The 23,203-nt window shown below is 43.7% G+C and overlaps 1 protein-coding gene and 1 non-coding gene across 2 annotated transcripts; both read left to right on the top strand.

Annotated features, from left to right (window-relative positions):
* Positions 1 to 197: 197 nt before the first annotated feature.
* Positions 198 to 22,448, top strand: LOC116387105 (inactive phospholipase C-like protein 2). The gene is made up of 12 exons (XM_031853899.1): positions 198 to 916; positions 8,502 to 8,603; positions 9,016 to 9,165; positions 9,771 to 9,931; positions 10,173 to 10,641; positions 10,789 to 12,012; positions 12,107 to 12,356; positions 12,519 to 12,805; positions 13,579 to 13,782; positions 15,706 to 15,781; positions 20,474 to 20,583; positions 20,755 to 22,448. The coding sequence occupies exons 1-12, from the start codon at positions 686 to 688 to the stop codon at positions 20,902 to 20,904; spliced, it is 3,414 nt and encodes a 1,137-aa protein (XP_031709759.1). The 5' UTR covers positions 198 to 685; the 3' UTR covers positions 20,905 to 22,448.
* On the top strand, positions 7,371 to 7,453 carry trnal-uaa (transfer RNA leucine (anticodon UAA)). Its single transcript has one exon. It is a non-coding gene; the product is annotated as a tRNA-Leu (tRNA).
* Positions 22,449 to 23,203: the final 755 nt, after the last annotated feature.

Below are 23,203 nucleotides of genomic sequence, written 5' to 3'. Positions count from 1 at the left end.
CTGGCAACTCAAAAGTTGTTCTTAGTAATGGCTTATAACTGATCTATAAAGCCCAAGTAGACAAAGTGATTTAACCACCAAATCACACTTCGTTGCTGGAGGGACAGGAGAGCTCAGACCACCCACCCATCTGACAGATGACGGCTTTATTATGCTGGCTGCACTCATAAACCCATTGGCTGCTGGTGAAGACTGGAGCGAGACAGAGAGCAGGGGCTGATTCAAATGTAGGCTTGGAGATCATCATGATGTGCGTCGTCCTGTAGCACAGTGTGAAGAGGATTTAGATTGAGCCGGCGGCGGAGGAGGAGCACACAGCCTCCTTGGCATGTGCATTTCCTGAACGCAAGCGCACATCCAGCTAACGCGGAGATGTGTTGAGTAGTATTGGCGGTGGACGTCTAGAAGGTGTCGGTCACTGCTGTCGCTCAGCCTTCTCCCCTACTGTCACCCCCCCCCCCCCCCCCCTCCCCTCCGTGAGTGTGTATGTGTGTGTGTGTGTGTGCGTGTGTAGGAGGAAGATACTACGAGAGAGAGAGAGAGAAGTTTTCCTTTGCGCATGGTCGCCTGTCGTTCACTTCACACGATGGCACGCCTGAATCCGCGTGCAGCGTCGTTGCGTTCGGAGCCGTGTCGCTTTCAACAGATCTAAGAAATCCCCCCCCCCAAAAAAAAAAGTGTCACCATGGCTGAATTTGGAGACAACAAGAGCGCCGTCGGTCCACCGGTTGCTGGCTGGAAAGCTGCGTCAGGAGTGAGCCTGGAAACGCACCGAGGGGAACCGGTGTCAAACGGAAACGTGTCAGACACCGTGAAGAGGGTCCAAAACGAATCCAGCTGCGAGTCCCCGACGTCGGAGAGCGCAGGATCAGATCCAGCCTCTAAACCAATCCCTCGACGCAGCAGTCTGATCAAGGTAGGCCATCATTTCTAGCGGGGGGGGGGGGGGGCTCATCTTGATTTGAAATATAAGAGGAAACACTTCAAAACTAAATATGCATGCAAACTGTCACTAAAAAGTCACTATCAAAGCATTACTGAATGGTGTGACTTAACACACTCATAAATACACTCAGCTCTCCCCCAACACCTCTTTATATACTCTGCAACTTGAAAAAATAAACAGTTAACACTGTGACTCTGCTTCCTGTCAGCTTCCTTTCCATCTGTCGAATAGCAGAATAATCAGTCACCTCCCTCAGGTGCCAATGCTGGTGAAGAAATTTGGACAAATGAGTAGAAGTATTGTGTGCATAAAAGATGGACGTCATGACACATTTAAGATGATAGTGAGTTTCGATGCAGCCTGTCAAACTTTTAGACCCCAAGCCTCGAGTATGACCTCACAGGAAAAACACGCAATGTCAGAGCTTTGCAGTCATATGTGTCTTATAGGGTTGATCTGTGGAGGGAAGGCTTTGTTCCAGTCACAGACTACAGCAGGGAATGTCACGTATTCGCACTTCATCAGCCAGGGAGAAGGAGGAGGAAGAGAGACTAAAAAGTGAAATCACCTGCTGTCGTCTTTGATTAAAATGAGAAATTGCACCCCTCCATGTGTGGCTCACAGTTGAATACCCCTGTTCAATTAACCCTGCTGCCTACACTGATCTGAGCCCCTGATGTCAAGTTTATTCATATTAAGCCCTTTACACAGATATCACACTCAGCAGTTTATGATGTTGTTTTATTGACTCTAAGGGCATTTAAAGTATTGTCATATCATTAACATTTAATCAGTAACTCGTCCACTGACTTTGTGCTCTTATGGTGTCGACTTTGCATGGGGGAGGTCTTGTATTGAGTTGCTGCTTTTCTGCAGAGCTACTGCCTGTAAAGACATGATTATTCAAGCATGGCTTCTTTTGTGTCTGATTGGCTCCCACTCTGCAAGCAGGAAGCCGGCTAGTTGGCCAATTTCCTTGAAAGGTTCATGTTGCAATATTGCTATTAAGTCACGAACAGTTGGTGATGACACCTAACTTTCTACCGCTCTTTCACTGAAACACACACACACACACAAATATTCCTCACCTCCTTACCCACACACACAGCAGGCCTGCTCTTGTCTGGCTTCTGTGTGTTGCGACATTGCAGCCAACCCGACACAGAGGATTTAAAAACACTCTGTTTGCTTCAGTGACGTTCTGGCATCTCATTCTGGGTCAGAAATGGTGTTAAGTAAGTGTGCTCTGCATGCAGAACATCACCTGCACTTCAAGGAGTGTAGTTAATGCAGGACAGCGTGGGGGGGAAATGCTGTACACTGCATATGCAGCCCGTGTATTGAAGCATGCATTTGTGGTATGATGATGAATTCGATTTGTCGATATTCAGTGGGCACACTTAATGCTGAGAACGTGCAGCAAAGCATTCATCACAGCAGTGCGCATACGTTCGTTCTTTCATAAACGTGCTTGTATTTTGAATCCCAGACACCTGAGGCTTAAGATAGATGGAGCTCAGAGTTATGAACCCAGTCGTCAGCACATCAGTCTGTTCTGCTGTTTCCCAAACTACCCCAATGGCTCAACTCAGGATTCCACACAATAGGAGTCTGGGGTGGTATGTAGGCAGATAAACAGGAAATCTGACATTCCAGACTGCTTTTCACAGGAGTCATGTGATTAATGTCCAGTGTGTGTGTGTGTGTGTGCGCGCTCCCGTCGGCGTCGACTGAGGTAATGAGAGTACCTTTAATTGCATTTCATCAGTATGTTCTTCATGCTCTCCGCTGTCCTCTCACTTATACTCTTGCTCTCTCGTGTGCGTGAAGGAGATGCAGAATCAGTTGCCCGCTCAGTTTGTGTCTGTTTCGAGTTCATCTAGATGTGTAGATAACCACCAGACACTCTCTTTGTCTGTGTTTTAAAGCACACTCACAGAAGCACACACACTTGCACAGACTTGACATCCAGTAAAACACAGCTAGGCGCAGCAAATATCTGCCATCCAGCTCCCATATTACTCATGCCAAAACTGTACTATAAGACTCAGAAATACATGCTTGGCATGTTTATGTGCGTGTGAGAGAGAATGTACCACAAACTATATATCCAACCATATATCCATATAAGACAAGAACTGCCTCACCTCTTAAAGGTGACTGCAATGCTTCAACGTATCCTAAAACCTCAGGAATAACATTTTTTGATATATGCATTAATTTGCTTTCTTGCTGAGAGTTAGATGAGAAGATCGACACCACTTACCCAGTATGACACTGGGGCAAGGAAAAGGTTATCTTAGCTTAGCATAATGGCTGAAAGTAAAGGGAAACAGCTAGCCTGGCTCCGTACAAAGGTAACAAATCTGCACAACAGCACCCGTAAAGCTCACTAATCAACACATTGTGTCTTGTTTGTTTGATTTGCACGAAAACACAAATGTAGAGCGCGCCAGGCTGTTTCCCTGCCCTGTTTCCAGACCTTATGCTAAGCTAAGCTAACCCTCTCTTGGCTCCAGCGTTATATCTAGCAGACAGACATTAGAGTGAACATGTGTATTTCCCAAAATGTTTGGGTTCCTTTAACTTTCATCACATGTTGAGACATGTGATTTACCGGACAGCATATTTTAGTGTGTGCACCTTCATCAGTATGCATGTCTAATGGGGTTGTGTGTGTGCATATGTATTTTTGTGTGTGTGTTTTCAGACCGGGGGAGCAGCATTAGCCAGAGGCGTTAGCACACAGCTGGGGTTGTTTGAGTCAGAGCAGCCCTGAGCACCTCCTGCAGTTCAGATCAACATATGTAGCCTGCTTTAAACTACTTTAGCCTGCATAAGCATGACCCCTGCACAGCACAGGGAGTGGATAAACCTTCTCACTGATTGTGATGGAGCCACAGAACATTCAACTGCTCTGATCTCCTATGGAGATTCATAATATACATCCAGCCATCCACGTGTGTGTCTTGAGTTTGTGCCTGCTTTTGAGCCTCACCTCAAGTCATCACTGAGGCGTGTGAAAGCCCCGCTCAGCGCTTTGATCATTGATGCCTGACTCAAGGCTCCAACTGCCTGTTCGTGGTCTTAGCGGGCCTCCTACCTTCAGTAAATGAATCTGTGATGTTTGTCAGCTGAAATCGTGGTTAGCTCTCTGACAAGATGACATTTTCAAGTCAACCTTTACTTGTTTCATTTTGTGTGTTTGATTGTGTCTGTGACTGTGTTTGTGTGTGCGCCTGCAGTTCTTTGGACTTCAAAGGTTTGAGGCATAAAAGAGCTGCAGCTCTACTTGCCACAAGGGCAGGGGTTTTACAGGCAGACTGAGCAGTTGAGTTACTATGAATGCTCACCACATTTTGTGTTTAACAGTATTGCCAGACATTAATTAAGCCGCCGACGGAAAGACTCGACCACATAGTGCTTCCTGCGCCCTGTTTGTCGCTAATGTATCGTCCTCCACTGCAGTCACACACACGTGTGCAGCTGTGTGTACGTTCTCATCTATTTGAACCCACGTTTAGCTCAGTTTCATCAGTAAGAGTTAACTGAGTGCATGGGATGAAGCATCATTATTGTTGCTGTGGTTACCTGCAGTGTAACGGTCTTGTGCAGTGATTCAGAGCGGCGTGGTTGATTGGAACTATACGGTTGTGATGGATACCTGCCAGCCAATCAGGAGCAATTATTCCTTAGCCATGGTATAATGTGATGAGTAGAACTATATGCACACACACACACATACTGCTGGCTGCTGGCACCCTGACGTGAGTGTTCAGATTATAATAATAAGACTTTCTTATTGAAGGCTTGTATTGCACGTTCCATACATCATCTCACTTTTCCATGAAATCCCCCCCCCCCCCCCTCCAGCACTGGAATAAACTATGCCATTAATCATCCATCATCTGCCGTCAAACACACAAGGCTAGAGGGAAGACGGATCTGCCTCCCCACCAATTCTCACTCCTCTATTCTTTAGATTCTCTCATCTAACTAGCATCTCTCTTTCTCTGATTTACTGTTTGTCTTAATTCGTGGATCAAAGATGACACCCACTAATGACTTTCATCGTCCTGCTGACTCTGAGATGCTGTAATTAGTGATACAAGCGTGTTGCATCCATGCTGGTTTCAACAGGCAAATACCAAGGGCTCTGTAGGCATAAAGACGCAGACAGTGATCTACCAAAGAGCTCCTTTATTTATTTCTCTCCATCCTTCTTTTAGCTCATCTTTTTTTCTTCTTCGTTTTCTGTTACTCTGTGTCCTTTTCTCAAGTTTTTTAGTTTTCTGTGATGTATCTCTGTCATCTTGTGGGTGCTTCTCTGATAACTGCATCTAAACTGCTCTGCCACACAGTGTTCCCCATTTCTCTCACACTTCATCCATCCATCTGTCCCAACAGTTCAATCAGTCATCGTGTTCTATCAGGGACATCAGTCAATCATAGCAGTGCCTAATTTTCCAAATGTATTCACAGTAATCTTAGCTAATGAATACATCATTTGATGGGCTCACATATGTGCTAAACCTAAAGATAATGATCAATAATTAGAATTAGGAGTCATTTTCAGTGACATCTGCCATTACTATAAAGAATTCTTTCTTTCTCCGTTTCTTTGTCCTTTGTGGTGTCGCTTCACTTGGCCCTCAGTGAAGCCACAGGAAGCTCTGTGACGAGCTGACAGGCGGCTTCCTGTTTTGAAGCGCAGTGGTGGTTTTGGAGACTCATCTTCCGCTTAGTCAGAAAAACAAAATAGGGCCTTTGTGACGGAAACATACCGCACATTCTAACAGAGATTGAAGTACAATGGATTTTCTTTTTCATCAATGGTATAGAGGCTGCACTTGTTTTGTTTTGTTATTTGTGTGTCTGAGTTTGTGCTCTAATCTGCTTGACGGTGTGTGCTTCTTTTTTTTTATAGAAAAATCAATAAATGTACCTTTTGTTTTTTATTCATGTGTTTATCCTCTTGCAGGTTAATCTGTGCCCTCCAGTTTCATCTTGTCAGGATAATTCATTCAGAGTCTACAGTGACGTCAGCGTTGTTTGGTTATGTCTCTCTCTTTATCGGTAAATTCATGTCGTAGGCGTAACAGAGGTGCACGTGTAGGACAGCCTCCACACATGAGATAATTGAATCTCAACTGTTAAACAGGCCCCTGGGAGACATGCTGGTGTTTCCCCCGCTGCAGACACAGCTTGTGACCGGCACACACCATAAGAGGTTTATTGGATGTTTAGGGGAAGGCACATTTGTCCGTCACCTGTTTATTAATCAAGAATGACGCTTTTGTTACTTGTCACATGGTGCATAAATGTCGGTGGAGTACATGGGTATCGTGTGCTCTGTGACTTGTGCTGGTGCAGCCACACAAGGACTACACACACACACACACACACACACACACAGGAAGAGATACAGATTGAGACCACTGATAATCTCCGATGCCTGTCACCACACTGTATGAAAGGATGAGAGAGAGTGACTAATTGGAGTAGTATCGTACGCTCCTGTGTGAAGGTGCACGTGTCACGTATTTGTGAGTTAAGTCAACAAGTATTGTCTCTGCGCCTCATTCTGTGTCACTGAGGAATTTCCCATGAGCTTTCATATTCAAATTGGGTGCTTTTTTTCAAAATACATGCTGCTGGTGAGGTGGAGCTGCGTCTGAGTCTTCTTCTTTTAGAGGCGTTGCTGAAGCACTACAAAGGGTGAAGTCAGTGTTTTATTTTGTTCAAATATTTTTTAGGGGCTAGAAGTGATTATGAGAGCTTTTCCTTTTTCTTCCTGCAGTCTTCAGAGTAAGATTAAAAGGTGGGTCTTGAAGGAAAGACGTACTGTCTCTCTCGCCACACCCCTTCTATCATACTCCAAGGCACCAGGCGTATTTTTAGAGCAACGCCTCCCTCATCATGCCGCCTCAAAAACAAACTTGTCGCCATTGGTAACACTTCTCCATCCTAATGAGCTAATTCTATGAGGATTTGTGATGGTTTCTGAGGGAAACCTTTTCATCCTCTGTGAGTTATGCTTCCCCTCTCTCACATGTTCATTCATATTCTTTAGATGAAACACAGGATCTTTTCTTTCTCTCATCTCTTTTGGCCTTTCATATCCCCCAGATTTCTTTCATATGAATGGTTCCCTCCTCTCCTCTCTCATAAAAGATATGAACTCTTATTTGAATGAAGTCAGAGTCATGCTGATGAGTATGTTAATATGCCGCTGATCACAGAAATTCACTATGAATATGAAAATGTTGATCGGCCTACTCGTCTGATCTATTTGGACTTCTTAAATCCTACAAACCATTTTAGCTTTATTATACCTTTATGTATTTTAATCAGGAGAGACACTTTAATGGAGAACAGATAATATATGTGATAATGAAGTCTTGACAGTATGTCATCATGTAGCACCAGGATGGCCGAGTGGTTAAGGCGTTGGACTTAAGACCCAATGGGCAAATGCTCTTGTGGGTTCGAACCCCACTCCTGGTATTGTATTACCAAATTAGTTGAATGTTAAATTAGTTGAATACATAACATCAGGTGCCAAAGCACTGGAAAATAATTGTCATAAGATTATGGGGCGGCTGTAGCTCAATTAGTGGCAACAACAAGGTTGTTGGTTCTATCACTGGCTTGGTGTTGTTGATCCTGACCATCGTGACACTGAACCCTTAAATTACTCCCCAAAGTTCAGGTTACCTGTATGTACGTATATGAAGATTGGAAGAAAGTTATAAGTATTTTGAATTTTCACAAAGAAATACAAAGAAAACCAGAATCTGTGTTTGTATTGTAGAATTACAATTTTGATTTTAAAGATTTATTTTTATTTCATATTGTCTGTTACTTTTTGCTTCCCTGCTTGTGATTTATAGGCCTACAGTATGTAAGTAAGACAGTAATATGTCGAGTGTGTGGGTGTCCTCAGTCAGTTTTAGGATTGAATCAACTACAGTTATGTCATCCTGCTTAGACCTTCGATTAGCTTCAATTAAGTCTTTGATTGGATTTTATCAGGGCTCTAAAATATCCATAATTGAATAACTTCGCCCACATATATGCTCTTATCTGTTCTCTGTGGGGGTGATATCTGATCGGTCAATAAATCAGACGGATGAGCTGCGATGGTGAGCTCAGATAAACTGATTGGGTCTGCCAGCGTCGTTGCGGAGGGGCACAATTAGAATGCTGCTGCCTCTGTCTGGTCAGGTATGATTAATGGTGTAATGGTGAAAGGCAAGGGCAAGCCAAGGCTTTTAGCATCAGGAAAGACAACAGACTGGGAGGAGGAGGCTCTATGTAGTAGACCAAATAATCTGTGTTTATATATTGTTATATAAGCTGACATGCCTTTTTAATCCTTTGAGATCCATTCTGGATGGAAAATAAATGCTTTTCATGCCCAAGCAAAGAATACTGTTCAGAGGGATAACTGTCTGTCTGTCTGTCTCTTTCTACTCATTTGTCTTCCCCCCCCACCTGCTCCTTTCCTTATCTGCGCTGTCCTTTCCTCCTTCCTTTCCTCCCTCCTCATCAGGATGGGTCACGTGCTGGTCGGGACAGGAAGAAGACGGTGTCCTTCAGCAGCAGCCTGTCAGAGAAGAAGATCAGCAGCGCTGCAGACTGTATCCACTCCATGGTGGGTCATCCACATTGTAAACCTTTACATGGAATATAAAATAAGATAATCCTTTATTAGTCCCACAGCGGGGACATTTGCAGGATTACAGCAGCATAGTGCAAATGAACAAACAAGAGATCAAAACAAGTATAATAAATACGTAATCACACAGTAAAGGTATAATAATTAAAAAATGTTTAACAAACCCGCGACAAAAACTAAAATATGATGTAGTCGGACTGAATGATTGTTTATATTGCATTGCATATACATTTTACTTATCTGTGCATGAAATAGTGAATGTCCCTTGGATGCATCAAGAGTTGAATGATAGATCACAGACTTTTGAGCCAGACACTAAAGGGACCTTGAAATGGAGTGAGCTTTACACTGAAAGTCAGCAGTTGACAACTTCATCTATTCATTTCAGGTTGAGGGGATTGAGCTGAAGAAAATCCGAACCAACTCCCGTGTTTACCAGCGTTACTACCTGCTGGACGCAGGCCTCCAGGCTCTATGCTGGGAGCCATCCAAGAAGGAGTCAGACAAAGCCCGCATCTCTCTGGCCTCCATAAGAGAGGTCAGTGTCCAGAGAATTTTTTTTTTTAAATCAGGGGTTTACAAAGTCTGAGAATGTGGGAGTCCTTTAGACAAAGCTGGGAAACAGGCGCCAGCTCCCCCCCATATAGTTTGCTGATTATGTTATTTGAACCCATAGACACTTCACGTTCCACTTGACCATTCACACAATTGAACCAAGATTGAAGCTACTATTGCTAATATTGTTTGACATAACTTCAGACGACACCAAATAAATAGAAACGGTTTGTCCTAAGGCATTTATTAGTTCATGACTCTGGGGAAGTGGGAAAAACTGTAAAATTCCCCCAAATTCCCCTCTAAACTATTTCTTTTACCAATTGACACACATTAGGTTATCCTATGTGATCGTCTTTTGATAACCAATGTAATAACTGATGATTTTTTCTCTTCCATTAACTGAGCCTCCCCTGGAGGTGTTAGGAGCCGACTCCCTCTTTAAATACCTCTGGTCTAAATCCACCCTCCCTCACTTTATTAATGATCTCACTGAGTCCTTTAGACTAAAGCATTGGGAATATTTACAACCCTGAATCGTAAGGAAGGCAACTGTTGATTTGTTTCACTTCTGGTCTCACACTCTAGGTACGGACAGGTCGTAACACAGAAACGTTCCGCACCAGCGGAGTTTATGAGCAGATTTCCGAGGACTGTGCGTTCTCCATCATCTATGGAGAGATGTATGAAAGCTTGGACCTGGTGGCCAACTCTGCTGAAGTGGCGAACATTTGGGTGACGGGCCTGAGGTATGACACTGCAAGAACTGGGAGCAGTCTTATTTGCTGGACGACTCTGCGTTTTTTGCTGAACTAAACCAATAAAATGAATGAAAAAGCTGTCAGTGGAGGGCTATTCTACTGTTGCAGGAATTGCTTTTTATGTGAGAGTCAGCGAAATACCTGAGATAAAAATGAAAGAAATTGTGACGCAGTATAGTAAGGAAAATATTCTGTCCAATTGCATCTGCCTTGTCCGTTCTTCCCGCAGGTATCTGATGCAGTATGGGAAACATGCCCTGGACATGCTCTCCAGCAGCCAGGACAGCCTTCGTCTTGGCTGGCTGCAGCAGTTGTTCTCCTCTGCTGCTGATTCGGACGGACAGGAAGACGTGGAGGAAGGGATCCGCTTGCAGTTGGCCGTTAGGCTGATACAGAGCGTGAACCCTGGGGTCGGCGCCCGCAAAGTGGAGCACAGGTTCAAAGAGCTCCAGAGAGTTCGGGAGAGGATGTGTGGGCTCACTCTAGATAATGAACCTGGAGTTAAAGATCATGTCGAAAACAAAAGAGCAATAGGAAGAAATGAGCCAGTCACCAGGCAGCAGTTCATCGAGGTCTTCCATGACTTTTGCACACGACCAGAGATCTACTTTCTGTTGGTGCAGTTCTCTAGCAACAAGGAGTTCCTGGACACCAAAGACCTGATGAGGTTCCTCGAGGCTGAGCAAGGCATGACTCAAGTGGGTAACATGAATTAATCATGCATACAAATAGCAGAAAACAGGTCAGACATATATTTGCAAATCCCAGCCTTTATTACATCATTACACCCCTTTCCAATTTCTTTCCTTCATCTCTCAATTCTCTTCTCTCACTGTGACCTCCAGGTGAGTGAGGAGACCAGCTTGAAGCTCATCCAGTCCCACGAGCCATCGGAGGAGGGCCAGCAGGAGGGATACCTGTCACTGGATGGCTTCACCAGCTACCTCACCTCGGCAGAGTGCCACCTCTTCGACAAGGAGCACGACACCGTGTGCCAGGACATGTGCCAGCCTTTGTCCCACTACTACATCAGCTCCTCCCACAACACCTACCTCATCGAGGACCAGTTTCGTGGCCCGTCTGACATCTCTGGCTACATCCGCGTGCTGAAGATGGGCTGCCGTTGTGTGGAGGTGGACGTTTGGGACGGCCCCGATGGGGAGCCGGTGGTGTGTACTGGACACACTCTCTCACCACCACTGGCCCTGCACTGTGTGTTAGAAGCAATTGGAAGATTTGCGTTTGTGGCCTCGCAGTACCCATTAATTATATGTCTTGAGAACCACTGTTCACTTCCACAGCAGAAGGTGATGTGGCAACATCTCATGAGGATACTAGGGGAGAAGTTATACAGAGATCCGCCATACGAAGGGGAGTCATACTTACCATCGCCGCATGCGCTAAGGCATCGAATTCTACTAAAGGGTAAGAAGTTGGGGCCAGGGCCTGATGGGGAGGACGGGGAGGTAAGTGAGGAGGATGAAGGGGCAGAGATGTGTCAAAGGATGAAAGCGGTTAACAGTGGAGTGGCAGCGCCTGGAGGAAATGAGAAGGACATGGTGCAGAAAAATGTCTCTTTCACAGCAGTGACTCAGTCTAATCCTCAACATCTTGTCCCCAAACGTTTACAACTCTTGAAGGAGCTCTCTGACCAAGTAACTCTTTGCCGCTCAGTCCGCTTCATCGACTTCCCCACATCGACCAAAAGCCAAAACCCTTGGGAACTGTGTTCCTTTCATGAGTCTCTGGCCGTGCGTCTCGCTGGTGAAAGCCCTGGAGACTTTGTCAACCACAACAAGCATTTCCTGTCACGGGTGTACCCCAACCCCATGCGTATTGACTCGAGCAATATGAACCCTCAGGACCTGTGGAAGTACGGTTGCCAGATTGTGTCTATGAATTTTCAGACAGCAGGACTGATGATGGACCTGAACATAGCCTGGTTCCGGCAGAATGGGAACTGCGGTTACGTTCTGCGGCCAGCCATCATGCGGCAGGAGGTGTCTTATTTCAGTGCAGACACCAGAGACACGGTGCCTGGTGTGTCTCCACAGCTGCTCCATGTGAAGGTGTGCTGGAATAATGCTTCGACCACAACAAATGTTGAGTTCTAATAAACTGGAATAATCCTCTAAACTCATGATTGTGTTTCTGGCCTCCCAGGTGATAAGCGGCCAGAACCTGCCCAAGCCGCGTGGTGCCGGGGCCAAAGGAGACGTAGTGGACCCCTACGTGTACGTTGAGATCCATGGTATCCCAGCTGACTGCGCAGAGCACCGCACCAGGACGGTGACACAGAATGGGGACAACCCTGTCTTTGATGAGAGCTTTGAGTTCCAGATCAACCTGCCGGAGCTCGCCATGGTTCGCTTTGTGGTGCTGGATGACGATTTCATAGGCGATGAGTTCATAGGTAGGTGTCAGGGTCAGAGGTCAGAGGGGTGACTGTAAATGGACTCAAACACAACGATTTCATAGTTTGAGTTTGTAAGAGTGGATCAGACTGTTTAAGAGTTTTTACTGGACATGTTTTTATATTTTTTTCAAATGAATTGTGATTTCCCTTCTACCACAGGCCAGTACACCATCCCTCTGGAGTGTCTTCAACCGGGCTACCGACATATACCACTCCAGTCTCTGACAGGAGAGGAACTTGCTCACGCCAATCTGTTTGTCCATGTGGCCCTCACCAATCGGAGGGGAGGGGGAAAGCCTCACAAAAGGGGAATGTCTGTGCGGAAGGCCCGCAAGGGGAGGGACTACACAGCTCTGAGGGACTTGGGGGTCCGGGCTGTGGATGAGGTTTTCAAGATGGCTGCTCCTCCGCTGAGAGAAGCCACAGACCTGAGGGAAAATATGCAGGTGAGTGAAAAAATAACTTTGTGATCACTTCGCCAAAAGATTAATCAACAACGGTTTCGATAAAACTTTGTATTCAAGTCATTTATCAGGCAAAAATGACAAACAAATACTGGCTTTCAGCTTCAAATGTGATTATTTGCTGCTTTGAATGTGGGTTTTGAGCTCTTTGTCAGACAACACAAACAATATAAATATGTTACACTTGCAAGTGAAAAGGTATATCTCACTTCTCTTGCTCATTATCAATATATTGAAATTGAACAGTGATTATTCTACAACTGTAAAGAAGAAAAGGGAAGACTGCCACTGGTGTTCTAAAAAAAGCTCATCTAACCTTTATAAGCCATGCAGCATTTTTGTCTGTGTGTGTCACCTTTGGGCAATAAAAAGAGTAATTATACGCTCAGTCAGTGTGATGAGACTGTTGTCATCCGCGTCTATTCATTTCTTCTGTTTCAACCTGAACTACTACAACAGCACAGCTGCAGGAGAGAACTACAGAGAGCAAATCAATAGTAGAAGGAAAAGACAAATAGCTCTGTAGCAGAAGTGACTTTTGATTATGTGTGTGTAGGTGTGTGTGTGTGTGTGTGTGACTGAAAGAGAAAAACCACATCAAGTGAGAGACAGAGTGGGAATGAGATTTTACAGATTTTATGTTTTTCCATCAGGGTCAGGAAGTAAGAAAGAGGTAGATTGTGAAACTTTGTGTGCGTTTGAATTTGCAGGGTATTATATCTGTCGGTCCTCTTTTCTTTTCTTTTTTTCACCAGAACTCAGTAGCAGTGTTCAGGGAGCTGTGTGGGGTGTCAGCGGTGGCTAACCTCATGCAGTGCGTCCTGGCTCTGGGCTCCAGGGTGTCAGGACCAGATGGGGCGCCTTTACTACTGTTCAACCTCTTTGACCACTACCCCACACTGGAGCCCCAGGGGCCCCTGCCGGACGTCCTTCGCCGGGTTGTCTCCACCTATGCAATGGTGAGGAAGGAAGAGACAGTTCCATACTTGTGGTTGTTCACCAGATGGAGTTTCTCATCTCTGAAATACATAGAAAAGGAAGGAAAGCGCAAACAAAAGCAACAAAGATCACCTCCCGTCTCCTGTGTGCTTGACCTAACAATGAACCCCACTCCCAGACAAAAGCTTCCTTTTAAACCAATGTATTGTCAAACACAATGTGAGCTCTTCATTGTTATGTAGCAGACAACATTCCCATTTCAACTAACAAGGCCCGGTAAACACATCGGCGACATCCTCCCCTTGGCCTGAATCCACTGTGTGTTTCCACCCAAATAAACTTTCATCGACTGAGGAGAAAGTTGTTCAACAAGACTTAATTTATTTAATGATGTCTGAAAAGAAATCCAGCCTCCGCCTTAGAAATACATACAAAGAGAGAAAGAGGGACAGAGGAAAACTAGAGGTCAGAGGGGTCAATTTGGTCTGTTAGTCATCTCATCAAGTAGTCAATAAGGCGGGATTAACCGTTTGTTTGGCTGGGTTTAGCTTGCTCAGCTGCAAGGATAGAATGACAGCCTTTCTCTCTGTCCTCACTTTTAACATATTCCCTGTGGTCTCTACCTCCGTCTTTCAGCCTCTTACTCATCCCTTCTTTCACTCATTGATCGCTCTTAGTTCCTGCCTCCTCTTTTTCCCTCTGGGTCTTGTTAGACTGTGACAGGCCACCTATATGTGGTCCAGCACTCTAGCCTGTCCTGCCATGTTCAAGTGTTGCTGCGGCAAACAACAATACACCCCTTTATTTCGCCATCTGTCTGGCCCCTGCAATACTTTTTCAATTGATATTTACTCAAAGTGCACTTGTTTGTGTTTGATATTAGATATTCCACAGGAGTCTCTTCGGTAGGGTGATGGATAGTCAGTATGAATTGCCAATATAGAGATAATGTCAAGAGAGCACAATGTGATGTGTTTGTGTGTGTGTGTGTGTGTGTGTGTGTGTGTGTGTGCATTGTGAGTGAGGGAGGGTTTGTAGCCAAAAACCGGCTGTACTAGAGACAAATAGATCTGTCTCTAGTCTTATTAAGTTATGATTAAGGCGCCGGTGTATAAACCGTGACACTTTAATTTAAATAGGGTTGTTTATCACTGCTATGCAACTATTCTATTTGTGCATTAGTGTGTTCGTGAAAATGTGTGTTTGTGTGTGTCTCTGTGTGTGTGTTTAGTCGCTTCCGTTTCCAGTCAAGCGGATCAGAGTTGAAAAAGCTTGCTGAATACCATTAGCATAGATTTGAATGTCGTTCAGCTAAATGGATTGCACACCTCAATCCTGATGCCGGAGGGAGAGGCAAACGACAGAGACAGGAAATAGGGAAATAGGTCTCTGTGTGTGTGTGTGTGTGTGTGTGTCTTGGATCTGGTCAAATTTATGTACTGTAGTTAATCCCTTATTTGTCGAACAGTGTTCTTTTGTTCTCCACCAGGGTTCACGTCCCAGCAGGATGAGAGGAAGTGCAGAATTAATCAGGCTAAAGCTGCTCATGCCATTGATGTGTGTGTGTGTGTGTGTGTGTGTGGGGTTATCAATTTGAAAGAGCTGTCACTTCTTTGTGGGTACCTTCACATGCTTGCTTGTGTAGTTGTGTCTACTGTGCAATTTGTGGTAAAACATTCAACAGTGGGAACTCCAACTGGATAATTCAGTCACCAAAATATGTAAAACAACAGCGTGATATTTAATTGTAAATCTTCACCTCTCATATGATTTTACATCAATTGAATGTGTAGTATATTGTGTCCTTTTACACCAGACAATCAGACAGACTGTACATGTGCTTAAATGTGTGATTTACGCAACAAGATGGCTAATTCGTAAAGGGTTGATGGTGCACTACAGCCGTGTGGGTTACATGCTAATAGATGTTTCCCTGTCTGCAGATGGTCCAAGCGAGCAGAGCGGTGATCGAGCTCTCCGATGGAATCCACGACAGGATCCTACAGATACAGACGATGGGTGTGTACCCGTGTGTGTGTGTGTGTGTGTGTGTGAGCGTGTGACGCCGCTATGAAGACGCTATGAAGACAGTGTGTTATGATGTTTGTGTTGAAACCATGCTGATGTTCCCAGTCAACTCATGGCAACTCCCACACAGCCTCTTCAACAGTGCTGCTATCCACACTGCAGCCGCTGCTTTTGTCATTAACTTAACTTCCCTCATTTAATATCCTCTCCTCTTATGTTCTCTCCTCTCCTCTCATTCCCTCTTATCTCTTCTAGTATCCTCTTTCCTTTCCTCTAATTTGTCTTTGTCTTTCCTTCTCTCTCCCCTCATGCTCTCTCTTCTCCTTTTCTTGTATCATCTTTTCTCTCTTTTCTGTCATTCTCCTTCGATTCTGCTTTTACAATTTCCTCTCCTCTGTTCTCCTTGTCTTGTATCTCTTTTCATTTTCTCCTCTTCTTGCATCTTCTTTCCTCTCATTCTTCCCTTTCTTTTCCTCTCCCGCCTATCCCATTTCCTTTTCTTTTCTATCATGCTATTTCCTCTCATCTCCCTGTATCCTTTCATCTTCTTGTATCCCATTTACTTTCTTTTCCTTTTCTCTGTTCTAATGCTCTTTTCTTTCCTGTCCTCTCCTTTCCCACCATATTTTTCCAATCCCATCTTCTGCAGACATCTGCATAAGCAACAGTGTCACGCGAGGTTACATGTAAATAAGTATTTATACCGGCCCAGTTTATTTATATGTTTTGGATAGAGGGGGGTTAAATTTGTGCAGCTCCCGCCATCGATCATCCTTCCGTCGGTTAAGCGAAGGGCATCGTAGCTGACCTGCTGATATCACTTCTGTGATGTTTGGCAGAGGTTTGTTTACTTCAGGAGGACCGTCTGGATGATCTGACATCAGTCAGCCAGACTGTCGTCAGAGTGGCAATAAACAACCCACAAACACCAACACTCACACAAACACACATCCCCTTCCCCACCTCGGCTCAGTCTTTAGCTGCCACTCAGGAGACACTGTGATTGACATTTGGAAATGTTAACCCAGTGGCTTGGAGAGACAAAATAAACAAATTCACTTAATTTATATAATTCTGTAGTGCTGGATTTTATAAAGCCGCAGTAACAAACATCATTATATTTAAGAGTTATTGTTAATTTCCAATTCAATGTATCAGCATTTTTAGCTAATGCTAATTTCCAATGCCAATCCCTAGAAGGGCCTTTAAAATAACAAATATAAAACATGTTCACAGACTACAAAGTTCAACTATGTGCTACATTTTGTTGAAATGCACACAAGCTCGTCAGCTTTTCAATACTGCTGCGAATAGAAAAGAGGAGATGAAGGAAAGATGTATGTAAACCTGAGGGTGAATTGATATTTTGAGAGGAAGATGATGGTTCAGCTTTGGCCATTGTGGAGAAAGAGAGTGTTTAACAGAGATTAATGTTGTTTACAATTTTGCACTCTATCCACTTTGCTCCCAAACAACTCATTCCATCCTCAACTGAACTTCATTTTAGGTTTTCTGGAACCACAGTATATATATATATATATATACTCTTATACTTTTATTTCACATGTGATCACTTATAGTGTTATTGGTAAATAGAGTGAGATTTTAAAGTTAGATAGGTTAGTGCCAGTATGTTCATCTGATAAAGAGCTGCTGCAGAGCCGGAGGTCTGATCTTGTGAACAAAGCTCTTCCTGTGTGTACAGAGTAAAGATGGCGATCAGGTGATCCAAAGGCGGAGGTCCTCCGCTCAGTCTTGGAAGAGGGGGTGGGCAACGGGAACACATAAACAGGTCACACAGAGGGAGCCATGGGACGGCTGGTGGCAGAGATGGATGTCTGCAGTGTTACATCAGAGCAGAGAGAGTTGAAACGGAGAGGGAGAAGAAAGCCGTGGGAAGATGGATGGCAGAGATGGATAGCTACAGGCAATGCTGGGAAGAAGACAAGCACACCACGGGAGAGGAGAGAGCATCAGAATGTGTTGGTGTGTCAAAGGGCCGGTTCATCCAAATTTATAAAACACTCATTTTATCTCTTCTAGTGGTATATACTGTATAGTCATGCAAATAGTTTTGTCTCTTTATCACTTAAAACTTTATAAAAAGTAACTTAACGCTGACATATTTTCCCGTCTCCCCTAGTCTCTACACTCAATCTCAGCCATCATTGTTGCGTCAGCACACTGTTCCACATTCAGGGTGGAGCAACATCACTGCACCAAAGTGAGAAGTTAAATCACTGGAGGTCAGATAGAAAAAGAACATTTTGGGGGGGAATTACGTTGCTTTTTAAATTATTTTCAGTCTTGTGTTTTTCCCAAAACAATGTCCTTATTACTCTGGGTAATCCACACAACACACTGTGAGACTATTTATTTGCTAGTTAGTAGTTCCAATGAAAACAATGCACAGGGAGGTCAAATTCAAATATTATCAATACCACTAAAGGTATGTGAAAGCACATAACCAATACTAGAGTCTTAACAATCAGAAAATGATACATCAGTTGATATTCAGTTTTAAAATAGATTGGACATGATCAACAAACATTTGGAGAAGTTTCCCTTCAAATTGTCTGTTAAAGAATTGTGACGTAGGTGCTGAAAGACACATTTTGTAGTTGAAAAGGAACTTGTTAGTGCTACCTGTTGGACAAACCATGTAATGGTTTCGTCATTTTGATAATGGATTATCATGCATTAGCTTGAGGACTCACTGAATGGTCTGATGAGTAAGAAAAATGATTGAATCGTATGCTGGAGCCGTCACACCCACCAGATCTTATCCACCATCCCCAAATATTTATTTTTTTTGTGTATTTTGGGTGAACTGACCCTTTTAAGAACCTCAGTTGAGCAGCTGCTTTTCCTCCAGGGCCCTGACCTGTATAGTGGTGAGACTCACACCTGGTTGTTTCTTAATTAAATCAGGCTGAAAGTGAGATCTGTGTTCTCTTCCTGTCACAAACGCTCACAGTTCAGATAGAGGACAGGAAGTGAAGGTGATGCTCGTTCTCCTACCTCTGGGTCAGGACCATATTTCTGTTTATCTGTGTGTCCAAGTATTGGCTTGGAAATAATGTTCCCTCCATTGGCTTCACTTGGTTTGACAGGAAAATAGACACACACACACACACACACGTTTCATTGGCACGTAGGCTTCGAGTTGCCAAGCAACCGCTCGGTAAAGGTTATTATTCAAGCAACTTCTGTAGTGAACGTAGCGCAGCGACAAACGTATGTGTGTGCAGGTGTGTGTCAGTGTTTGCAGACGTCTAGTGACAGAGAGGGGATTTTTGTGTGAGGAATTGTTAAACTCGCGTCCAATCTGTTTACTCTTTTCTCAGTGTGTGTGTGCGTGTGTGTGTGTGTGTGTGTGTGTGTGTGTGTGTGTGTGTGTGTGTGTGTGTGTGTGTGTGTGTGTGTGGTCCCCAGCTTGGCACGTTTAACGTCTGGGCTCTCGTTGATGGCTCGCAGAGATGTGTGCCCTGTGTTAACCCACTTCCGGGTTTCCATGGTAACAGTGGGACAGTGGCCCGGAGCGGTCAGAGGAAGCCAGACACACACACACACACACAACACAACTCACTGCACACACTCTAACTCTCCGGCGGCCCGACTTTTATTACGCTCTCTCTCGTTGTCTTTCAGATTTTCCATCATTCCTCTGGATCCGTCATTGCTCATTCTGTTTCTTCTTCTCTCACTTTGTGAAATCTGATGCTTATGGTCCGAGTAGAAATTAATTAGAAGTTGTACAACAATTAATTGAGGGTGGCGACGTAGGGCCCGATTGATGTGAAGCCTCTTCATTCAGAGTGGGCCCAATATGAAGACTGGAGAGAGGACAGGACTCCCCAGAGTCTAGGTGCTGGTGTTGGTGGAGTAAAGCCTGCAGGTGGATGATGGAAACTCACAGGCCGGTTGGTTTGAGGAATGCAGGCAAAAAGACGATTGGTCAGATACGGTGACGTCAGAATTTGTCAATGTTATCAAGAGAAATAAAGGCAATAGTTGAGAGAACACCTTTCTAACTGAACTCACTGAACTGAGTGTATAATCACTGTTGTGTCCTATAGTGTGTGGGAGCAACCTACTGAATCTCACATACTCCTAATAGCCAAAGGGAGCCAATCCCTTTAACTAAATACTGTTTTTTGACACGAATGTTGAATATTGACTCGTCTAATTTAGTTTTTCTACTGCTAACACAGAGCAAGAGACCGGCAAATAGCAATGTTAATTTAGCAATAATTAAGCAAAAGGAAAAAATTAGTAGTAATAACAATACCAGTAGTGATATAAAGAGTGAAAAGGTATGTGTGTAGGGAGTATTTTGTGGTGGATTAATGGGTCAAACTCATGACTTTCACCTCGGGGACTGGGGTTAAGTTGACTTTATTTTTTAATCATTATTATTTTTCAGTTTTTAGTCACAGTTTACACCCAGGTGCAAACAGCCACGTTGACTATTCCGCCCAGGTGCAAATAGTATTGTTGGATTCTCACACCTGGATACTAATAGCATCTGCCATAATTCTCTTTTCGTATTGTGGCAAATGAAAGCATTGCCTTTTATCCATAAAAAAGGAACTCTTTTGGAAGGTGCTTATTGCGTACAATTACATCTACACAGGAATGATCGATGATCTTGTTGTTGGTTTTGTGTATTTTCGGCTCTAGCCATGGAGTTTCATGAGAAGCTGCAGAGTCTGGCGGTGAAGGAGGGGCTGAGGGGTCGCAAGGTCAGTCGGGCTCTGGAGAGTTTCAGCTGGAACATCACCATCCTTAAGGTCAGCAACACACACTCGTACAAAAAAAAAAAAACAGCCCTCGGGGTAGACCACTACATGTTTCTGGCCTCTAGCTAGTTGCTCATCTTTTTGCTCTCTTTCCACCTCCCTCCCTCCACTTCTACCCTCTGTCCCTGTCTCTCCTTGCTACCCTGTACTTTTCTCTCTCAGGGTCAGGCCGACCTGCTGAAGCACGCCAAAGCTGAAGTCCAGGAGAACATGAAGCAGGTCCACGATGCCGCGTTGACTGGAAATCTCACCAAGGAGGGTGTAGGACTGAAAAGAGTCCGCTCCCAAACCCGACGAAGCCAGGAGGACTAACCCACCACGAGTGTAAGAGGACCCTGGACATAACAAGCGAATCAAAGAGGACGTGACCAAATTGCCAGCTGCTGTAACAAACCCTTTTCATGTAATTGAAATGTTCTGTGGTCTTACTTTGCCTTAGTGTCAGACTGTCAAAATGCTACGGGAGAGCTGTAGTACTGTGTTTTTAAAAGAGAAGAACAGAAGAGTCGATGAATGCCTGAAAGTCCTGAAAAGATCTTCAAAATACAGCCACTGTCCACCCACCTGTCACAGATAACACTCGAGAGCAGCAGAGTCAGGGCACTGCTGACAGGACTCTGGAGATAAATGACGCTGGGAAGATGAATGTAGTTAGACATTAAGCCAAGGTTAAGTTATCTGCATTAAATTGTAAATACGACAAATGTATATCAACCTCTTCTTATGTGCAATGTGTCTTCAAGAGGGAGGAAAGTTTGTCATTTTTCTAGGGCAGTGTGAGATGACTGAATGCTCAGTAAAAGAAAAAGTGATCAAAGTCTTTGAAAATGTTATTTTGAAAACAGCCACCTTCACATGTTAGCAGCTTGTGCTTTTCAAAGCCACCATCTTGCAATGTCAAGCGAGGATTGAAATCATAACTGTGTTAGGGTATGTTTAAATGGAACACTCGTCCTCGATTATATAAGTGGGAGATGAGCAGGAGTCTGTGGATGTTTTTGGTATTTGAACAGTTTATCTCTTGGACCAGTGCAGCCCGTTTATATCCCTCTGCAACGTATTCCCATTAAGCATCTGTAGGTCCTGGATTGCTGCTCTTCATCCAATCACCTTCTCTTGCCACGAAAGCACTTCACCCTCTAAATATTATCACATATAATTCTATATTTTTGTATTTCCCTTCAGCGCTTGTGCTACCTAAACCAGTTACCCGTCATAATGATCAACTCCACATCTGTAAAAGTCTGCCTCTAGGGAACAAATACTGTTGTGTTGAAAGTGCTTGCTATGTGTGCAAAACACTGTACACAGTATTTTACGATGTAGTTTCAATCCTTTTGCTGTGAAGAATATTTTACATAAGTTATTGATCCTGAATGACATCATTCCAGGCATCGGTGCAGTAGATGATGCTCGGCCTGTTTCGCTCTGTAAAAGGTTGCAGTTCACCATTACCCTCCTTCAATGTCGGGATGGAAATAAACTAGTTTTTAAATGACCCGTGCTCCTGTGTCTCTTATTGTTTTTATTTTGATGTGCATTCAGTCATGCTAACAACGGAACAACAAAGTTTTGATACAGATTTTAAACTATAAAGTTCAAGATTTCAAACCCTTATTTTCACTGGTGTAAGAAATGACACAAACACGTTATGGTCTCACAATGTCAGAGCTGATGCTAATAACTGTAAATATAGAGCAACTATTAAATGGAAGGTAAGTTATTCATACATTCAAATAACACCACATTCATTAATATACAGTACATGGATGGTCCCAGAGGTAAAGTTGGAGAGTTGATCTGATCTAAGGTTTAGGAGTAACTGCCTTTTAAGTTTGACCCTTTAGTGAACAGACGTAATATATGAACACAACACAAATCTTTAATACCAAGTGAACATTATGCAATTCTCTGCTTTCCGGTGTTGTCTTCTTCTTTTACTTTTTTGATACATTGCAATGCCAAGTTTTAGGTGCGTACCGCCACCTATTGTACCTTTGTATGTAGAATGGGATCTAGATTATTCTGTAATACACTTTACAGTGTCAATTCTAACTTGAAATAGAACTAGAAACTCTACAAAAGTGATGATTTGTATCAGTTGTGTTGCTTGTTAAGACAGTGTACAGCAGAGTACAACCATTAATGATGTTAAAGGAACAGTGTGTATGATTTAGTGACATGTAGTGTTGTGTTGCAGATTGGAACCAAGTAAATACCCCTGTCAAATAAGTCATATTATAGTATGTTGAAAAAAATAATAGTCATGGTATAGACTTTCAAAAAAGGTCTTTAAAATGCTATAGTAAAGTATGTTGAAAAAAGTAATATTATAGTACGTCGAAAAAGTCATAGTATAGTATGTAAAAAAAAGAGTAATAAGTCATATTATAGTATGTTGAAAAAAATGTGTAGACGGTATGGTTTTCAGGTTTCACCTCTCCTCACCTTGAAGTCCTCGTCTCCATCCAGTCTGTTGCTCCTCACAACACCTTGTGTCTTTTACGTGAGAACCAACAAAGAAAAATGAGCTCCTTAAATCGACTGCAATGACACATCAGACACTGATATTCTGAGGAAGTGTAAATCGCACTGAATGATGCCTGAAATC

Source organism: Anarrhichthys ocellatus, unplaced genomic scaffold (genome assembly GCF_004355925.1).
Source record: "Anarrhichthys ocellatus isolate YVR2014 unplaced genomic scaffold, GSC_Weel_1.0 scaffold14, whole genome shotgun sequence".
Lineage (NCBI taxonomy): Eukaryota > Metazoa > Chordata > Actinopteri > Perciformes > Anarhichadidae > Anarrhichthys > Anarrhichthys ocellatus.
The sequence above is the reverse complement of the archived record's forward strand: the minus strand, read 5'-3'. Positions and strand labels throughout refer to the sequence as shown.